Here is an 18990-nt window from a genome sequence, read left to right as displayed (position 1 = left end):
TAGCTAGAGGTTTTATTTTCTTGGATGTTACAAACGCGTGGCTATTGTTTATTTATATGTGTATGTGAGTGTGTTTGCGTATGAACCTTGAGTTGAGGGTTTCTTCCAATTCCAATGAGGCCCAAAGCCCACAAATGGGTTTAAGTCTTAAGGAAAATTGGCAACTGTCACGATTAGAAACACACGTCTTAAGGAAAAACGTCAAAACCTCATGTATCAAAGTTGCAAGTCCAACTGTTAAAACAAGAATGGTTAAAATAGATATTAAAGTGAAGTAGACTTAACATCACATTATTGATGCAAGAATCTTTTTATACAAGTGGACTCAAAAAGCAATACCATATGAGGAGAAGAACTCCAAGGCGGCTGTGACGAACGTGTATGATATCTACGTACTACGATATTATCTGATTATTTTATTCAACAAGTTCTGGATTTAAGAAAGAAAGGAAAAAAAAAAAAAAAACTATCATTTTTACGTCTTCTCCTAGTCTGGTTGGTTGGTTCATGAACAAGAAAATTACCAACCACACTTAGAACAATAATTTAAAATAATAATAATAATAATAATAAAAGAATGAAACTGGATTCAAATATTAAGCAGGTGAAATATATTCATACGTCAGTTTTGACCAAACTTTTGTTATTAAAATCAAACTCAGAACAACACAGATTCAAACTCTTTTCATATCTACCAGAGATGTAAAATATTCATACATTATTAATAATTCAATAAAGTACCTAATTTAATTAGGTTCTTACACGGCTTTGAAAAATCTTAATTAACAACTTCCTCTAGAAATCATTTGATTTGGACTTTCACCTCATTATATACTCTTCTATACATTATTATATTTCTTAACTTAATCTTCACAACTAATACACACCAACCAAAACCTTTTATAGACCATTTTCCCTAGTTGAAAATGCAAATGTAATCCTCCATCTAGAAAAAAAAAAGGAAGAGATCAAATAAATAGAAACGGAAGAATTGTAAAAAATAAAAAATTTAAAAAAATATAGTAAAATATCAGATTTTATCAATCTATCAATGATAGATGTCAATATAATTTTATCAGTCATATTGATAGATAATAATATAAATCCATAAATGTCTATCGTTTGACAAAATCTAAAATTTGTTATATTTGTAAATATTTTAGTTTATTTTAAAAATATCTTATAGGAAAGAGTCAGACGAATAAGTTTATGTTAGTTGTTTACGATTATATATTTCGTGATTTTTTACAAATGACCTCTGAAATTGGATATGTGAATCCAGATGAGTATAAGTTAATGGTTAATATGGTTTAAGAATGGTAAGAATATAGAAGATATATTTTTATAATTATCAAACCTATGTTATATAATTATTTAAATCTCCAAAACCATATTGAAATAATGAAAAACAAAAAACAGAACCACTAATGATTCTTGATAAAATTTATATGTACAAACAGCAGAGAAATTATAAACCAATTGAAGATTTGAAAAGTAGATAGAAAAATTTAAAATCATTGCCTCTCTAAGTCTCCGGACCGAACCGATGCTTCTCCACAACTGTGAACCCTAAACGATCTCTCTCTGTCTCTACTCATCATTCTTCTAAAAGAGCTCAGTCGAGAGCTCGGTTGCTCCTCCGTCAACGGCGGAGCCGTCGCATGAACCGTCTGAGACCTCTCTCTGCTCATTGTCCTTCTAAACGAACTTAACCTAGACCCCGATTGCTCCTCCACCAACGGCGGAGCCGTCGGAACCTCCCCGTGCTCTGTAGCAGCTATAACTATTGGCTCCACCGCCGTCCGGCAGACCGGACAGGTTGTATTTGAAAAAAGCCACATATCGATACACTCCACATGGAATATATGCTTGCAATTTGGGAGAATCCTAACGGTGGCTTTCTCTTCGATGTTGCTCAAGCAAATCGAGCACTCTACGATTTCGCCGCGATGATCAGCTTGCTTGAAGATTGATTCCGGCAGAACTCTGGCTATAAGGAGAGGGTCTAGCCCGGCCTTAGGAGGCGCCGTCGCCGTAGCCGATGCGGTGTGAATTTGGCGTTCGGCTCGTGAAATCTGCTGTTCGAGATTGATTAATCTGGATTGTCTTCGGCGCCTTTGGAGATATCGGAGGTAAAAATGGAGGAAAAGAATGATAATAACGACGATGAATAGACTGAAAATTGCAGAGACCATAACCTTGTGGCGGGTTCCGAACTTCCGGAGATGATGATCTTCGTCGTCGGAGCCCATGATTGAATGAATCGGAGAGGTGTGAGAGGGAAAATATATAAATGAATTAGAAATATAGAAATTTGGCTATTCCACATTTATTTGGCTAAATATGACTAATGGTCTTTGAGAGTTGTTTTCCATATTGACTTTATTTAAATTAACAATAAACAAAAAAAACCATAACAATATGTATTTAAATTGATAGAGCCTACATAAATAAAACTAGTACAAAATCATCCTAATTAGAATCTAACAATTTAAAAAAAAAAAAAAATCTAAGAATAATATCTTTAAGTCTCATACTGAAATTCAAAATAAATACAGAGTATTCATATTGAAATTTAAGGTGGGACGTTTACATTTCAATTGGAATTAATGTTAAATATTTCTAAAATAAAGTTTAGACACACTCTCTGGACGTTAAATTATTTGAGAATTTGACAATTAAATTTCTCTGTAATATATATTGAATACTTTGGAATAATTGAAAGTGAATTTTGTTATTTAATAATAATAATAATAAAAAAAACTGTGTTAATTCATTAGAATAGCATATCAGGTTGAGTTACGAAATTTTTTAATTATTTACTATATAAGTAAATTTTTTCCAAGAAAATTAATGGGGCAGTTACCAAAGAGCTTATAACCTAAAAAGATACATATTTAATTATAATTATTTGTTTGGATGATTCAATTTTAAATGGATTTTCTTTTGTTTTTATTTTGATTTTTAATGTATTGCATAATGTCCTTAAATAACTTCAAATATTGTTAATAAATGATAAATAAAGAAAGAATGCATTATGTGCACTTTAGATAAATTCAAAATTGAGGCAGTACCCTACTACAAACTCACTAACCTTTTTCCAATTTAACTCATCATCTTTTGTGGGTTCTTCATTCCTACAAATTTTATTTTTCTTTTTTCTTTTTGGACTAAGGAATATACAGTATAATTTTAAAAAACTAATTCTACATTCTAAAAAAAATAAATAAATAAATAATAACAGTAATATTTGTTTTTTCATTGTTCATAACAATTTATGATGTAATATAGAATATTTGAAAGCGAAACACGTTGAAATAAAAAATAATAAGAAAAGAGAGGGAAGGTTGTATGTGAATGAGTGTCAAAAAGAAATGGTTTGATTTCAAACATTATGGGGTCCTCATTTTATTAATATCAATCAAATTATAATTTTCATTTGATCAGGATTGGCCTACACCTTAGTCTCAAACTTTGAAAAAAGGGTTCCATATGAGTACACATAGATATCACTATTTTCAGGTCCACCACAATTTGGTGGAAAATGTGACACATAATTTCAATGGTCGCTTCCCCATTTTATTTTGTTTTTCCCTAGATTTTTTTTTTCTTTGTAACAATTTAATTGTCATTCTTTATTAAATTAAGCTATAATCATTATCAGATAAATAAGATATTTGAAAGTGTCAACTCCAAATTATTATTATTATTTTCAATATGTAAAATTAGAGAAATTAGATATTTAATCTTATAATAAACTAAAAAAATTAAGAAACATTCTTAAATATAACAAAACAAGGAACAATTCTAAAATTTAAAATTATGGTATATGTTCTAAATATTTTTTAAAATGTTCAAAGATTACGATCTTACTAAATTAAAATTACAATAATGCTTAAAATTCCATGACAGTATATATATATTCGTTTAGTTTGGGATTTTATTGGGGAAGATGAATAGGGACTTTGGGTTTGAAGTTTGGATCTCAGTCCCCAACTTCCTTTTCGTTTTCTTTAAAACAAAATGGCCATCCCAAGCTCATATCGTTGACTTTTAAACATCGTTGGAAGCTGGGAGCTTAAATAAAGAGACACAAAAATAATAATTCTGGAAAAAGAAAAAAAAACCAAATAAAGATGAAGACTTTAGCTGTGACAAAAAATTTGGTTTTGTTCTACGTTGGTTTCTCATTCATATGACTGTGAAATGATGTATAAGGTCTAGGAAAACTATATTCCATTTTTCTAAATTTATGTTTGAGTTAAAGTTTTCGTTTCTTTAATTGACATTTTTTAGTCTTTTTAGTTAATCGGCCATTTTTAATGGTAATTGATCAATTAGGTTAAGATTAAGTTCCCCTCAATCTTCATCATATGTTGACAGGCTTTTCAATTCCCTTAAAAATACATTTTAATTCTAATCATTTATGTTTTCTATTTTGTCAAATTTGACATGCACTTGATTAAAAGAAAAAAAGTAGATATAAGATAAAGAAATTTATAAAAAATTGTGGATAAATTTTTTAAACTCTAAAAAAAGATTTTTCTGAACTTTTTGAAAATTTTAATTTTTATGTTTGATTAAAAACATTTTATATTTAAAATAATTTGTAACTTCATTAAATACAAAAAAGGGAAAAACTTGACATCAAACTTCGTGTTCTAAACGGAAGCAAAGAAATCAAAAATAAAGAAATTTAGGGCTCTGTTCATTTATTAGAAGATAAGAATTTTCATTCTTTTTAAATTTGTCTATCTCAAAAAAAGGATAATAACAATAAAGAAAAAGAAATTGTCATCGATTGATTGATTGCTTAAAAAAGAGAAAAGAAGAAAGAAAAAAAGAATATGACGGCCGACAAGATTTGCGTAATGTACAGATGTCGCAAAGGAGTGCCGGTGAAATACCAATTTTGTAACGTTCTGCTTATTTCAATAATTCCATGGCTTCTTCATTCTCAGTAATCCACAAATTACACCTGAAATTTTCGTCCGCCGAGGGAGATGAAAGCCGACCCATTTCTCGATCAAAGAGTTCGTTCACACGTCGTTATAGAGAAATCCACCAACCCTTTAATGGTGACCGTACGATCTTCCTTCTCATGAGCTGTTGCGTTGGTTGAGCCTCTGATTGAGGGCGGGAAGAATATTTTAAGGGTTTTTTTTTTTTTTTTTTTTTTATTTGTCTCTTTAAAATTATTTTCATTGGGAATTTTTGGGAGAAAAAAGGCTGGTGATGGGCCATGGCCAATCCACATTGCAACAACCACTTTTATTCTCTCAGGATTTGCCTTCATCTTTACTACTACGACTTCACAAAGCTGGACCAGTTGTCGACTGCCCTTCTCTTTCAAAATTGGAATGGCTATGCTTTAGAAGTTTAGAACTGTTTCTTCATTGATTTCTTCTCCAGCCTTTTCCTTTTCTCTGGTATATCTATTCTTCACCCTCCATTTTTTCCCTTTTAATATCACTTACATTTCTATGTTGACATTTGAGGTATGGAATATTGTATTGGGTAAGAAATGGTAGATCTGGAAGTCTTAGAAGCTTACTGATGGGGAAATTTATAAGTTCTAGTGCTTGTTGCGGTAAATATTGACTATGTTTTGTGATTCTTTTTGGGAGTTTCCATATCTTCTGTGGTGATGACTGTGATAGTAGAACTTATATTCTGGTTTTCGCTCTTCTTTGGAGGGTCGGAGGAACATAATATCTGTGTTGCTTTTTAATGAATTGCGTGATCTTGAGTGACCGTTGAAAATTCTATTATCTGAGATTGATGGTTTTGAAATGCGTAGTATGTTTGTTAGGCAAATGTTCAATTGGTAACATCTTATCTCTGTTTCTTTCGTGATTGGCTTGTTTCAAGTTCAATTCTGTGTTTACTGTGGGATCTGCATTTAAAATTTGGTTTAAGCGATTCTCTGGTCAAATAAGAAGTTTTTAAGGGGAGACTTAATAGTGGAATATTATTGAAGCAGACAAGGCTTAGTCAACGCTTGCTTACTGATGATAGTAGTGACATTTGATTAACGTAAAACTGTTTCTAGCTTGTTTAGGATACAAGCACTTCGTTTAAAGATGGGTTCTGGACGTTGGTTTAAGGCAGTAATTCGCTTAAAAAAAGTGAAAACCAGCAGTTCGAAACAAACTAAGGTATGGCAATGCCGTTTCTTGTGCTTAGATTATGGCTATTTTAATTCATTTTTCTTTGTTCAAATTAAGGCTGTTTTAATTCATGTTCAAATTTGGCTCTTCAGTATGGAAAAAAGGAAAATGAAATGGAGAAGTTTCAAACTTCAATTCATTAGTTCTCATTCTTTCACTCTCGTGTACATGTCTTCCATGTTTTATAAGGTTTGGGTATTCTGTTATAGTTAGGACCGGTCTTCTTTAAGCTTGCTGTAGCTCGATCTTTTCATCTGTATGCTTTTGTTAACCTCAAACTCAAAGGCTGACTTGATACTCTAAGGGATCACTTGGAGGAAAAAAACTTGGGTAGAACTCAATTCTCATTAGTCATTAGTATATGATAAATTTTTTTGCGAGAAAAAAACAACTAATTGGGATTCATGATTTTTTGCCAGAGTTAGTCTTTCCTAGCGATTTCATAGTACCAGTTAGGGTTATTTCCTTTGGTTGAATAGTCATACAAGCCGTTTCCCCCTTTTGATAGTTGGTCTTCCAGTCCTGCTAGCTGCTTGAAAAATAACTGGATTTTACAGATTGGTGTTCAACTGTTAATATACTCCTGTCTTAGTACTCTTTTTTGATATGGAAATTATCATGTCAGGAGAAATTGGATGATTTGCAAAAAGATTCCCCAAGGTTTAAAAATGATGGTGCTAATGGGAAGAGTAAGTCTTTTGGGATGCCGATTGAAGATGTAGCTGCAGTTCGAATTCAGACAGCATACCGAGCATATCGTGTGAGTTACTCTTTCTACCTTCTTCCCATCTAAAATATATACTCCAAGATGGGTTTATTAATCTCACATGCTTCGTTTGTTTGTTACCCATATGCTTTTAAAAACGGTGTTATCATTTCTAGATTTCATAACCAGGATTGTTGGGACATGCAAACATTTAGAAACCCTGGCTGTTTGTGAATCTCAGGAAATGAGGAATTTGTAAATGCAGTAATCTTACCAAGTGAGGAAGAGATGGACTGATATAGGCCAACTTGAGCATAACTCAAGTGTTAAGATACTATAATCTCAGTCAAAAGGTTGGAGGTTTGAATCTCCACATTTAGGTATTGTTGAATGTGTGAGAGAACTTGTTTATATATCTCATGAAATGGGGAACATGTTAATGCGGCAACTTACAGCTTAACAAAGAGATATAGAAGGAGGCCAACTTGAAAATAATTCAATCATAACCTCAACCAGAACTTCGAGCTTTAGTAGGTAATGGTTTTGAGGAAGAAGGATTTGCCTCACTTCCTTCCAACGAGACAATCTTTTGACTAGCTCCAGCTGTGTGGCTGGCATTATTTCAACGTCAGAAAGTCCCAATTACCTTTTAATACATGGTTGTAATTGGAAACTTAATTTAAATAAGCAAATAACATAAAAACTGATTCTTAAAATTATATTTTGTTATCATTATCTAATGGAGAAACGTAAGCCTTTTTTTTCCTTCTTTTTTTTTTCTGAAAATATATGCTGGTTTGGGATTTTATGTAACCAAAGGGTGAGTGTAACATCCCCTGGATATGGAAGTTATAGGATCAGAAGCAGATGAAGTCTCTCCATGTCCGTATGAAGGGAGATAAAGTTTTGCTTCCTCGGATCTTGCAATAATAGGAGAGCTAAATTATTATGTGTTATAAACAAGCATAGTAGGCTGCGGGCAGGATTTTATTATCTTGTGTGTTCACGTAGTTGTTAATGCTTTTTATATTTTTATATATTATAGGCCAGGAAAAATTTACGTCTCTTGAAAGGGGCCTTCAGACTGCAGAATCTGACTCAAGGTCATTCCGTTAGAAAGCATGCTACATCTACACTAGGTTATCTTCATTCATGGAGCCATATACAGGCTCAAATTAGGGCTCGTCGACTTTGTATGGTGACAGAAGGACGACAGAGACAAAAAAGATTAGAAAATCAACGAAAACTTGAAGCTAAGCTTCATGATATAGAGGTCAGTCTGCCTCTTCTTTTATGTGTTTTAAGTTCTCACATCTACTTGATTTTACTCTTGATATACAGTTTTGTTTTCTATTTTGTTTTTCGCATCCTGCAGTTAACCATTCAACTAAGGCTTTTCTTGATCGTTTTCTTTTTCACGTGGCTTAATGATTATTCTCTCTCTCTCTCTCTAGCTGAGTTAGACCAGGAAAAGGTCTTTGAAATGGCACAAGGAAAACTAAGCTTATAGTTACAGAAAGCTTGTTCAAGCCATATATGCCAAAAGAAATTCAAATAAGCTGTAACTACAGACTTCCCTCCCCTATTTCCCCAGATGACCATCGAGAGCAAATGTGAGGAGAGGCTATTGGTGTAGAGAACTTGCGCCAATTGAAGTTGAGAAAAGCTTGCGACTACAAAATGGCTTGCTAAAACGATATTTTAAGAATAAACGACTCTTTATGCAATTGGTTGAAAAAAAAAGGAATGACGTTTGAAAATTGCAATTAGTTACCTTTTCCATTTTTCTTGCACAAAGCGTAAAATGATCGTAGTCATATTGGTTCTATTAAGCAGTAGTTTGAATGGATTGCAGGTGGAGTGGTGTGGCGGTGCAGACTCCATGGACGGGATTCTTTCAAGGATACATGATAGAGAAGAAGCAGCTGTTAAGCGCGAGCGTGCTTTGGCATATGCATTCTCACATCAGGTATGGTAATCCCTTAAAACGTTACATTTTGTACATCACAGTGACCATAATCTCCATTTATGCAATCTAACAAAGGGTTTATTTCATAATGCCCTAAAATTTTCAGTGGAGAGCAAACTCTAATGAGATGTATGGGTTGGGTAAAGATGAACTTGGTAAAGCCGATTGGGGTTGGAGCTGGAAAGAACGATGGATAGCTGCTCGTCCATGGGAAAGCCGTGTACCATCTCAGTTTGTTAGTCCAAAGAAATCTACAATCAGACAATCAAGCAAAGTCAGTAAGAGAAACTCACCATCCCCTAAAGCACGAGGTCCAGTTAAGCCTCCTTCCCCGAATGGGAAATCATCTGTAAAGGCTCGGAGATTGTCTTATCCAGCAACCGAGAAAACCGAGAAACTGCCTACACAAGAAAAAGGTGTCAAAGAAAGCATTAAAAATGACAAGAATGACAAAGGGAACACCAAGAAAGAAGAAACAACATCCTAATGGATGCCATTTATAGAATGCAAAACGTGTTCATATTTTATCAAAGAAAGCCAGAGAAGAAAATAAAAAATGTAGAAGCCATTTGTTTTCTGTATGTCATTTCTGATGATGTTCATTCATTGAGTGGTGTGAGGTAATATATTATTGGCATGCAGACTGACCCCCATGTCATTATTTCTTATGTCCTTTCCTTTTCTTGTTATGTATATTTGAAAGAAAAAGAAAGTATTACCTAAGTTATAATGTATATGATATGAACAGTGTTGATGATTTTGATATTATTTGGTAGCTTGAGATTGTTATATAACCTCCATAAATGGTTTCAAATCTTACTTTCTTTCCCTGTATCTAAACGACCACAATGAAAACAACGAAACTTTTGTATGGTAATCTTGTCACGTTCACATTCCTCCGTGTAAAGTTACGATCTGTTACAACACCTGTTCTCCTCCTTTGCGATCCATGTTCGTGACGATGCAATAAAGTGGATAGTGAGCCAATTCTCAGAGTTGCCTTTTGAATATTCATGGTTCATGGTAGGTATTTTAACGTGTCACGTAAACAGTGAAAATAGCCATTTTAATAGCTATTTATAAACTTTTTTTCGCGCAAGAGATGAACAAGGAAAGCTTTTGAGTTTCCACGTTCTTTCTTCCAATCGCAGAGGCCAGAATTAAACTCCTCATACAAACCAATGCCTAAAGCTAGAGAAGGCCAAAAGCCCACCAACTATTGTCGGTGTCTCATTTATTTGTGAAGAAATTTGAAGGGCTTCAAATTCATGATTTCAATATTTAGAAGGCTATCGAAACCATTGTTGTGCACTACTCGTGTCTCAAAACTCATGGATTCTTCTGCGGACTCTTCTGGGGGCTCAAGAAGATTAGTCGTTTTGGCACAGCAACTCCGCCTTTACAAGCCGCCTCCATTGTTGGACGACATAGAGGAGCCAAGCAGTGAGGAGAGCAATGGAAAGGTTGTTTCTCAAGTGGGTTTTCCTGAATCAACCACTCCAATTCCTCGAGACCCAGAAAGATTCAGACCCAAGAGAGCGGCTGTGTTGATTTGCCTTTTTGAAGGGAATGATGGGGATCTGCGGGTCATTCTCACCAAACGATCCTCGAGGTTGTCTACTCACTCGGGTCAGTGCAGTTTTGGTTACCCCTTTTGATTTCGATTGAATCTAAGAACAAGGAAATTAGAATTTACTTTGATCTTTTGCCCGAAAATGGAAAAGGATTCGTGTATCTATTGACTACATATCAAGTCAACCCGAACCATGTTGCAATTTTCCTGTTATTAGTCGGTTAAGCTATAATTTGGGAGGAATTTGTTTGCAGGTGAAGTTGCATTGCCTGGAGGAAAAGCAGAGGAAGGAGATGAGGACGATGGGGCCACTGCGACGAGAGAAGCAAAGGAGGAGATTGGATTGGATCCTTCGCTCGTAAATGTTGTTACTGTTCTCGAACCATTCTTGTCTAAGGTATTTACTCTACTTCTTCCACAAAATTTCTGGACTTGGGATAACTGACGACTATTTGATTGATCATTGAGGCACCCTTCTGGTGTGGTGCAAAACAGACTCAATTCTTAAATCATAGGAAATAATTGGTTTATATTTAAGATCAAATTAAGTAAAAGCTGCAAATTTTGGTACCCTAATGCATGAAACAATTCTACTTCAAGAGTTTTTGTGAAAATTCTCTCTACCTTAGTGCAGATTTCTAGGTAAATCTCAGCTAATCCCAACTATAAATAACTAATGTCAAATAAAAAATGAGGATTTAGGGAATGTCAGAAGGTTTATTTGCTGGTACGTTGGGGTTTTCTGATGATTTAGAGTTTGGTTCCATCACTTTTAGGGCCTCTTAACGTTGAGCTATGGAGACTCGAAGACGTTTCCAATGCTTTGTATGATTAGGTAACGACACTTGGCCTTTATAGAAACACCAATAGCAATTATTCTTTTGTTCCTTTGGGACTCGAAGAACTCAAGTTTCTTTAAGAAATCTCACTTCTTTCAGTGGAAAAACATCGTGTAACCTTGTCCAGGATTCACCAGCATCGTTTCATCTGAGTTTATAAGCTTCGTTAGACTCCAGAGGCTAACCTGCGGAATTTTAGTAGTTTTGACTGCAGCAAGAAGCATATACTTACTAGGGATGTGATGATCAGCGCTCAATACATGTTAACCTTCTCTTTTTCTTTGCAGCATCTACTGAGAGTGGTTCCTGTAATCGGCATTATGAATGAAAGAAATGCATTCATTCCCAGGCCGAATCCTGCTGAAGTGGATGAAGTATTTGATGCTCCACTTGATATGTTTCTTAAGGTTATTATCTTCATTTGGCGGATAATTAAAAGTACAACTATCTTCTATAATTTTTCTTGAACCCTTTATTGAATTCTTGATGTTAATGTTCTCTTAAACATCTGACGCAGGATGAAAATCGGAGATCGGAGGAAAGAGAGTGGATGGGATGCAAATACCTTGTTCATTTCTTTGATTATGAGACTGAGAACAAGAAATTTGTGATATGGGGTTTAACTGCTGGGATCTTAATAAGGGCTGCATCAATAGTACTCCAAAGCTCACCATCTTTTCTGGAGCAAAACCCTATCTTCAAGGTTCCAAGAGTTGTAGCTAAAGATACTATTATGCCTTAGAGTTGAGATTGTTGTTGGGGGTGTAGACTACATTACAGTCCTGTGTTGGTATGTTTTCAAAGTCGGACATTAACTGAAATAGGATTTTGATGTTAATGTTTGATATGAATAAAAAGGTAGAAGATTCCAAAGATTATTGCACTCATTTGGAGCCAAAAATAAAATTCCAGAGTAGCGGAAGCCACCGGTATAATGTGCTGAGAAAAATATCTTTGAGAGTGAATGCTAGGAACAAACTTCCTGCAGTTTCTGGTATATCGTTTTCAATGGTATCTCTCTCTCTTCTCTTTTTGCTCTATCCTTGGTGCAGAACTCTCCTTAACTTTCAGGCATCTGACATTGAAATTGCAGAAAATGATTCACGGCATGGAGAGCTTAAGCAGCTGTCCGTTAACAGGGCTGGCAGGTCTACGTGGGTTCAGAGCTCATTCGTTCTTTTAGACGATAACATTACTTTACCACCGTCTATATTGATGTTGATCTAAGTGGCTAATTTGATTAGTAGCAAAGACAAACTATTGTAAATGAAAAACCGATTGCTTGTGCTGCAGAAACTTCACTGCTAATCTAGATGTTCCTTCAATGTAAATATATTCTTCAACTTGAGCTTTTCTTGTAGACAACATTCATTTTACTGTTGGATTGAAATGGAGATACTCAAATGATTGATGGGATGCATGAAGTTCCAAGGGGATATAATTGGACCTTGTTTTACAGCAAAGTAGATATCATAAATTTCTCTCCATATAGTAAGTATTAAATTATCTGTGCATTGGAAATCTGTAAATTCTGCTCATATAAACGGAAGGGGAAACATGACAAAAAGCACACTGGTGTCACTTTGTTACAACTTACAAAAAGAGTTGCAAAGAGAAGGCTATTTATTTCACCTTTCTCAGCTAAATACCTCATAAAATTTCTCAATGACAAGTAAACCAGAATCAATAGACTCCAATGGATCCTTTCTAAGACGATGTCTTAAGCAGTTGGGAATGACGGTAGCTATGTCCTCAGCAGCAACTTTATCCCTTCCCTTTAGAGCTGCAAGAGCCTTAGCAGCTCTATTTGTCACTATGTCTCCTCTCAATCCATCGACATTCAACTCGGCACAAACCCGGGAGATTTTCACCTTCAGATCCTGATCTATCTGAACAGAAGAAAGGGAACACCTAGCGGACGAAATTTGTTGCTGCAACTTTTCTTGCTCTGCCTTATAAGATTCACGGAATTCCTTAGGATTCTGGTCAAACCGGGCCCTCTCCTCGACAATCTTCACTCTCAACTCTGCATCCCTTACAGTACCAACTTGAGCATGCATTCCAAACCGATCGAGTAACTGTGGCCTAAGCTCCCCCTCTTCTGGATTTCCCGAACCAATCAAAATGAATCGAGCAGGATGGGAAATGGAAATGCCCTCTCTCTCAACTGTGTTCCAACCAGAGGCAGCCGAATCCAGTAGGACATCAACTAAATGATCATCCAAAAGATTTACTTCATCCACATAGAGAATACCTCTGTTAGCTTTAGCAAGAAGGCCTGGCTCGAATGCCTTCACACCTTCAGTAAGTGCTTTTTCAATGTCAATAGTCCCACAAACCCTGTCTTCAGTAGCACCCAATGGCAGATCAACCATATTAATTTTGGTCATCACCACTGACAGTTGCTCTCCTTTCCCCAGACTTTCCCTCACTTCAATACCCATTGATTCAGGGTCCTCAGGGTCAGAATTGTAGGGATCTCCAAACACAACCCTGATTTCAGGAAGCAAATCAACCAAAGACCTAACTGTGGTTGATTTTCCTGTTCCTCTATCACCCATGATCATGACACCTCCGATTTTTGGGTCAATAACGTTCAGTAGAAGACATAGTTTCATCTCATCCTGCCCTACTATAGCAGCAAAAGGATAAACTGGCCTCTGACTCTCTTTTGAGATATTCACAGCCTGAAAAATCAGTAATATATTATTCACTCGTATGACCTTGAAACAAATCCAGCAATTTTCTACTTCCTTTTTTCACTGGTAGATTTTTCCCCTTTCTTTTTCACTCTTAAAGAAACTGTAAAAGAATCGTTTAAATCAAGATCCATTTAGTTCATTGACCAGTAAAGATATCAGTTTTCTTCAGTTAGCTTTCACAATGCAGTATACATTATATTACTGGAACTGGAACGCGAAAAGAAATTAAAAGTTTTAAACAGCTTCATGAATGCAGCTTGTATACACAGAAACAAACTAAATTCCAGGTGGGGAATAATGAACCTGCTCAACGGTGTTTATTTCAGTCGCAACATTGCATTTGACCTGAGGCCTTCCCTTCTTCCCCTGAATCCTAATACTCCCAAAAGATTTCTTCCCATTACCATGAGCTGCAAAATTACCAAATGCTTTACAACTCCAAAATTCGATGAGAACAGAAAATTTCAAATATTAGGCTTCAAGAGACGAGTAAAAGAAATTAAAAATGAAACCGGAGACATAAAAGAGGAATTAAAAGACGGCAATAAGCAAGAAAGGGAAGAGTAAAGAAAGAAGAGATTGATTAATTTATAAGGAAATGTACCTGGGGTCAGAGAGAGAAGAGGCAGGAACTGCCTAGGGGAGGGAGAAGAGAGGGATCGAGAGGCCAAGATCGCAGTTGAGGAAGATCCTCCGAGAGCGAACGCCATGGCTGAATTGTGCGCTGCTATGGGGTGGGAATCCTTGGTGATTCGTTCCCAACTTTAATAAATGGTTTGTATTGGTTTGTTAGGTTGCGGATAAGAGAGGATAGATTTCACTACAAACTTCTGCCTTTTGCTTCTCGTGTAACTTCCTAGCCTACTCTTACTATACAAATATGGAATTTTTTAGTGCCACGGTAGCCCATGCCATGTGTTTTCTACGTTGATTATTTTACATGTCACTAAATTTGATTTATTAATTTATTAAATAGTAAAACTGTATAAAAAAAAATATATAACATTTAACCAAATATTTACGCAAAAAAAAAAAAAAAAAACAAGTGTAATAAATTTATCATTTTTTTTCTGTTTTTGAAAAAAATTCTTAAATATTAAGTGGATCGAAGACAATTTTTAATAATTATTTAGGTAGTTAACCATAAATTAAGGTAGTATGAAAAACTTTTTCATAGATTTATAATATTAAAAATTTCTTCATACCAATACTCATAAGAATAAATTAGATAAAAATAGGTCAAATAATAATTTTTAGTCCAGGAGAGAAAATTAAATCTTAATCCGTATAAATTATTAATGAGTTTTCATCCAGTTTTAGCCTTCAAAATTTTCTTTTTAAAACTATAAGAGTGCGTTTGGGGAGAGAAAGAGTTATAGGGGAAAATGATTATAACAATCCTAGGATTATGATAATCCTAGTGTTATGATAATATGTGTCTAGGGAAAGAATATAAAAGATAGTATTATAATAGTATGTGTTTGAGGAAGGGATTATGATAGTAGTGTTATAATAACATGTGTTTGGGGGAAAGATTATGATTGTAGTAATTTAAAAAATAATAATATAATTTAGATTAGGTTATTTGGGTAGGGTAATGTAAGGTTGTAAGAAAGTAAAGATAGGATAAGATATGGTTATTTAGAGATTAGGATTATTTATCATATTCCTTGGGTCAAACACGGTTTGACTCAATTTCTTAATTTTTTTCCCCTAAAATCCCACCCCAAACATACCCTAAAGACTAAATAGAATTTGAATTTGCAATTTGACGAAAAAATATCTCTAATATTTAACTAAAAAATTAATTATTTAACTAAATAATTATGGTAAACATCTAATTTTTTTTTATTGAACCCTTAAAAGTATTTTCTTTTAATTTTTGAATAATTATACTAATAAATGTAGAACAATATCATGAAAATTTAACAAATTCTAATTACACATTTCCAATTTATTAAATAGGATTAATTTCCCATACAGAAAAATAAATCAAAATAAAATTTTTATTCTGAAATTTTTTATATTTATAAAAATATATATTTTTAGTGGTTTAGCAGTTTGTAATAAATTCCCTTAATTTAGTGTTGCGAATTTTGCTCAACAACCCCGAAATGATCATCACCAAATCTCTTCATCTCCTCTCTGAAAGCAGGCATCGCGGTTTTTCTCAAAGTGACGGAGACCTTAAACCCAGCCTCACTCGCAGCTGCAGAAGAATGAGGCAAGAAAAAGCAAGGCTCTACGCTTCCAAGAAGGAAGCGAGAAACCGGCAACACCGCAACCGGACCTCCCCAGCCAAAATCCACCGTCGAATGCCCCAAATGTCTCCAGTCTGTGAACGCACTCACCTCTTTCCCTGCCGTGATTCCATCCCCACGATGAATCTCTTGAAAGTCCACGAACGACCGAACATACTCATCGTTTATATTGATTTTGCTCTTCTGGATCTTCTTCGCCGTCTCCCAAATGGGCTGCTCTCTCAGCTCCTCCGCAGTGACTGTAACGTAAATTGGAACACAACCATTCCCCCAGTAACCCACCGGCAATGGCGGTTTTAGTTGTTTACGGATGTTCGTCGAATACACGAATTTCACTTTCTCATTCCCTGCAATTTTCGAGGCTTTAACTCTGAAAAATGGAAAGAAACCCCAAACAAAAAGTAAGAACAATTAAAGATCAGACACCAGGGACATCAAATTAACAGAAATTCTAAAATTCAACTCACTTGGCCCGCCATATATATGCACCTAAGGCTTCAAAGGCGGTGAATCGAGAACCAGACTGTTTGAACAAAATGCTTTTAAACTTCTCCAATTGATCGTCCGTAACAGGGAAGCATTCTCTCACCACCGCTCCAACTTTTTGACTGTAGGGTAAATTTCCATGTTCTAAACTCAAAAACTCCCCGATTGGTGTCTCAATTCGGGGCAGATTCCTCGGGGCCAACAAATTAGCCCTATCCCAGACTGGCTCGATTGAGACCGTCCTCGCCCCACGAGCCAATTCAGCCACAGCATTGAAAAACTGAGTTGCTCCAAGTCCGTCGCACACAGAATGATGAATGGAAGCTCCAAGAGTGAACCCACCACATTCGAAGAGCGTAACTTGTAGAATACAAGGGTGATTCAGCCCCTCATTCTCGTCCGGATCGGGCACCAACTGCTCCACAAAAGTTTCATCCGGGTTATCGAGGTAATCGACGGACGCAAGTTCACAGTCCACAGTGGCGCGAATGAGAGGCACGCCTTGGACGTGTGTACAGAACACCTCGAGACGGTGGCTGTGACGACGAATAGTTCCGGCGAGGGGATAGTAATGGAGAAGGGCGGAGGAGAGGGCGGTGGCAATGACGTCGAAGGGATCGGGGGAAGGAGATTGGGTGGCGTTGGTGGAGACATAGGCCCGAAGGTATCGGAAATTGACACGGAGATTGGGATCTGTGTCGAGAGGAGAAAGAGAGAGGACATGGTTGTGAGCGAAGGCGGGGCGAGAAGGAAAAATCGGAGTGGTTGCTGATACTGTGACTCGCATGGTTGTCTTGTTCGAGTTGAGGTTGCTGAAGGTGCATCCTGTCCATTGATTTTGTAGTACGTTTTCGCTTTCGCAACGAAACTCGGCAAGGTGGTTGGTGGGGGTTGGGGCCAGGGGTACGCTGCTTTTTGCTGAGTGGTGAATGCCAATGGGTGCGACGTGGAGCATACTGCTTCTCTAATAGACTCTCAAAATAAAAGAAAAAACATTTATATTTCTTGTTCCACTTAATATAATATAACAATAAAATTTAATTCCATTTATTTTATAAATTTGGAGAGATAATTTGCAAACTTGTTTTTAGTTGTCTCGAACAATGGTATATGTTTTTAGAGTTAGAGTAAATAATTATTTGAACCTAAACTACATTAAATATTACTCTCGTAATGGATAGCAACAAACATAATATGAAACGAGTAAATGAAGTAGAATAATATATTCATATGATATGAATCGACATGTCTTACTTAGTGATATGTATCAGAAATTTTTCTGTCGTAATCAAATAATTTCAGATTGTGCCAAATTTACTATAATTTATAATTAAAATTGTCATATTTGCAATTGAAAAAAGAAAAAGAGAAGGAGTTGAAATCAACGCACTTGTGTAATGGCTTGCGCGGTCAATCAATGTAACCGCTGCGGTGATGATCCTTGCGCGCCCTCAACACAAAAATTGCATATAAATAGAAGACATTTGAATAAAGTTCTCCATGTTCCGTTCTCGACGAGAGCCTTCTCTGGCCTCAGCCACTTCCGACGAAACACAGGCATTGTTCGCATCTCTATTCTATCGCTGAAATTCCAGGTCTCCCTCTATCTCTATCTCTTTGACATTCTATCTAACTCGAAGATATTGTTGTTTGCGAAAACCTCATCGCTCATTTTGCTTCTTATAGCAATAGTTTTTGGATCTTTTCATTACCGTTCAATGTGCAGTGGAAAAAGGAAAATGCGAAGTAAAGCTGTTGTTCGCTGAACCTGTTGTCCTTTGGTTCTGCATGATTAGTTTCCGTTAATTTCTTTTGAAGTTTATCTGTCATTCTTTGGAGATCTTCGTTTCTGCATTCTTGGTATTTTGTATTTGTCGGAATAATTTGCTTTCTTTCTGTGCTTGATTTTTTTTTAGTCAATAATTTTCGCTGATTGATTCATTTAATAGTTCGTTGGAATTTGTTAGTTTATCATCTTTTAATGCGTCTCAGTGTAGGTGCTTGTTGTACATGGTACATTATCAAACTATGTTTAATCTTGCTTGCATTATAACTCATCTTGTTCTGGATCATCATTCACAGTGATCTGAGTTCATGCTTTCGTTTCAACTTTAGACAAGTTCTCTCTGGAACACGTTCTCAAGCGATTTGGTGTAGACCAAGTGCTGGAGCTTCTCGATCCCCATAAGAAGATTTATCGAGGGCTATTTTGTACTTTTTGTGTGTTTAATCCTTAATTACAGGTTACTACAGCTCTGCAGCTTGTTCATTTTTAAAGATTTTC

General features: G+C 35.6%; 5 protein-coding genes across 11 annotated transcripts; 2 read left to right on the top strand and 3 right to left on the bottom strand.

The window, feature by feature from the left end:
• Positions 1–1393: 1393 nt before the first annotated feature.
• On the bottom strand, positions 1394–2418 carry LOC103484472 (E3 ubiquitin-protein ligase ATL41-like). Its single transcript, XM_008441558.3, has one exon. The coding sequence runs from the start codon at positions 2250–2252 to the stop codon at positions 1515–1517; it is 738 nt and encodes a 245-aa protein (XP_008439780.1). The 5' UTR covers positions 2253–2418; the 3' UTR covers positions 1394–1514.
• A 2314-nt stretch (positions 2419–4732) lies between these two features.
• Positions 4733–9639, top strand: LOC103484471 (protein IQ-DOMAIN 9). 5 transcript variants are annotated; one of them, XM_051088585.1, is made up of 7 exons: positions 4733–5156; positions 5284–5429; positions 6053–6158; positions 6796–6930; positions 7922–8149; positions 8732–8845; positions 8952–9639. In XM_051088585.1, exons 3-7 carry the CDS (start codon positions 6084–6086, stop codon positions 9330–9332), a joined length of 933 nt encoding a protein of 310 aa, XP_050944542.1. In that variant the 5' UTR covers positions 4733–5156; positions 5284–5429; positions 6053–6083; the 3' UTR covers positions 9333–9639. The 5 variants fall into 5 exon arrangements, with proteins under 5 accessions (XP_050944542.1, XP_008439777.1, XP_008439774.1 ...); XM_008441555.3 differs by having other exon boundaries at positions 4733–5429; positions 6062–6158; XM_008441552.3 differs by having other exon boundaries at positions 4733–5429.
• Positions 9640–9888: 249 nt separating this feature from the next.
• Positions 9889–12600, top strand: LOC103484470 (nudix hydrolase 15, mitochondrial). Of its 3 annotated transcripts, none has more exons than XM_008441549.3 (6): positions 9891–10474; positions 10673–10815; positions 11545–11664; positions 11775–11960; positions 12116–12251; positions 12351–12600. In XM_008441549.3, exons 1-6 carry the CDS (start codon positions 10114–10116, stop codon positions 12482–12484), a joined length of 1080 nt encoding a protein of 359 aa, XP_008439771.1. In that variant the 5' UTR covers positions 9891–10113; the 3' UTR covers positions 12485–12600. The 3 variants fall into 3 exon arrangements, with proteins under 3 accessions (XP_008439770.1, XP_008439771.1, XP_008439772.1); XM_008441550.3 differs by having other exon boundaries at positions 9894–10474; positions 12116–12268; XM_008441548.3 differs by having other exon boundaries at positions 9889–10474; positions 12116–12600.
• A 178-nt stretch (positions 12601–12778) lies between these two features.
• Positions 12779–14836, bottom strand: LOC103484469 (magnesium-chelatase subunit ChlI, chloroplastic-like). The gene is made up of 3 exons (XM_008441547.3): positions 14564–14836; positions 14263–14369; positions 12779–13944 (listed from the first exon to the last, which is right to left on the bottom strand). The coding sequence occupies exons 1-3, from the start codon at positions 14667–14669 to the stop codon at positions 12895–12897; spliced, it is 1263 nt and encodes a 420-aa protein (XP_008439769.1). The 5' UTR covers positions 14670–14836; the 3' UTR covers positions 12779–12894.
• Positions 14837–15862: 1026 nt separating this feature from the next.
• Positions 15863–17592, bottom strand: LOC103484468 (spermidine coumaroyl-CoA acyltransferase). Its single transcript, XM_008441546.3, has 2 exons — positions 16688–17592; positions 15863–16590 (listed from the first exon to the last, which is right to left on the bottom strand). The coding sequence occupies exons 1-2, from the start codon at positions 17491–17493 to the stop codon at positions 16041–16043; spliced, it is 1356 nt and encodes a 451-aa protein (XP_008439768.2). The 5' UTR covers positions 17494–17592; the 3' UTR covers positions 15863–16040.
• Between the last annotated feature and the right edge of the window lie 1398 nt (positions 17593–18990).

The sequence above is a fragment of the Cucumis melo genome, chromosome 8 (genome assembly GCF_025177605.1).
Source record: "Cucumis melo cultivar AY chromosome 8, USDA_Cmelo_AY_1.0, whole genome shotgun sequence".
Classification (NCBI taxonomy): domain Eukaryota; kingdom Viridiplantae; phylum Streptophyta; class Magnoliopsida; order Cucurbitales; family Cucurbitaceae; genus Cucumis; species Cucumis melo.
This window is presented reverse-complemented; position numbering and strand designations above follow the sequence as displayed.

What these genes read in the sequence shown, in the direction of transcription:
- LOC103484472 (XM_008441558.3), bottom strand. Translation starts at nt 2,252, where the DNA reads ATGGGCTCCGACGACGAAGATCATCATCTCCGGAAGTTCGGAACCCGC.
- LOC103484471 (XM_051088585.1), top strand. Translation starts at nt 6,084, where the DNA reads ATGGGTTCTGGACGTTGGTTTAAGGCAGTAATTCGCTTAAAAAAAGTG. An exon ending in GCAGTTCGAAACAAACTAAG is followed by an intron (nt 6,159 to 6,795) that starts GTATGGCAATGC and finishes TTATCATGTCAG; the next exon opens with GAGAAATTGGATGATTTGCA. An exon ending in CAGCATACCGAGCATATCGT is followed by an intron (nt 6,931 to 7,921) that starts GTGAGTTACTCT and finishes TATATATTATAG; the next exon opens with GCCAGGAAAAATTTACGTCT.
- LOC103484470 (XM_008441548.3), top strand. Translation starts at nt 10,114, where the DNA reads ATGATTTCAATATTTAGAAGGCTATCGAAACCATTGTTGTGCACTACT. An exon ending in GAGGTTGTCTACTCACTCGG is followed by an intron (nt 10,475 to 10,672) that starts GTCAGTGCAGTT and finishes ATTTGTTTGCAG; the next exon opens with GTGAAGTTGCATTGCCTGGA. An exon ending in TCGAACCATTCTTGTCTAAG is followed by an intron (nt 10,816 to 11,544) that starts GTATTTACTCTA and finishes TTTTCTTTGCAG; the next exon opens with CATCTACTGAGAGTGGTTCC.
- LOC103484469 (XM_008441547.3), bottom strand. Translation starts at nt 14,669, where the DNA reads ATGGCGTTCGCTCTCGGAGGATCTTCCTCAACTGCGATCTTGGCCTCT. An exon ending in TCTTCTCTCTCTGACCCCAG is followed by an intron (nt 14,370 to 14,563) that starts GTACATTTCCTT and finishes GTAATTTTGCAG; the next exon opens with CTCATGGTAATGGGAAGAAA. An exon ending in AAATAAACACCGTTGAGCAG is followed by an intron (nt 13,945 to 14,262) that starts GTTCATTATTCC and finishes CTGATTTTTCAG; the next exon opens with GCTGTGAATATCTCAAAAGA.
- LOC103484468 (XM_008441546.3), bottom strand. Translation starts at nt 17,493, where the DNA reads ATGCGAGTCACAGTATCAGCAACCACTCCGATTTTTCCTTCTCGCCCC. An exon ending in GCATATATATGGCGGGCCAA is followed by an intron (nt 16,591 to 16,687) that starts GTGAGTTGAATT and finishes TCCATTTTTCAG; the next exon opens with AGTTAAAGCCTCGAAAATTG.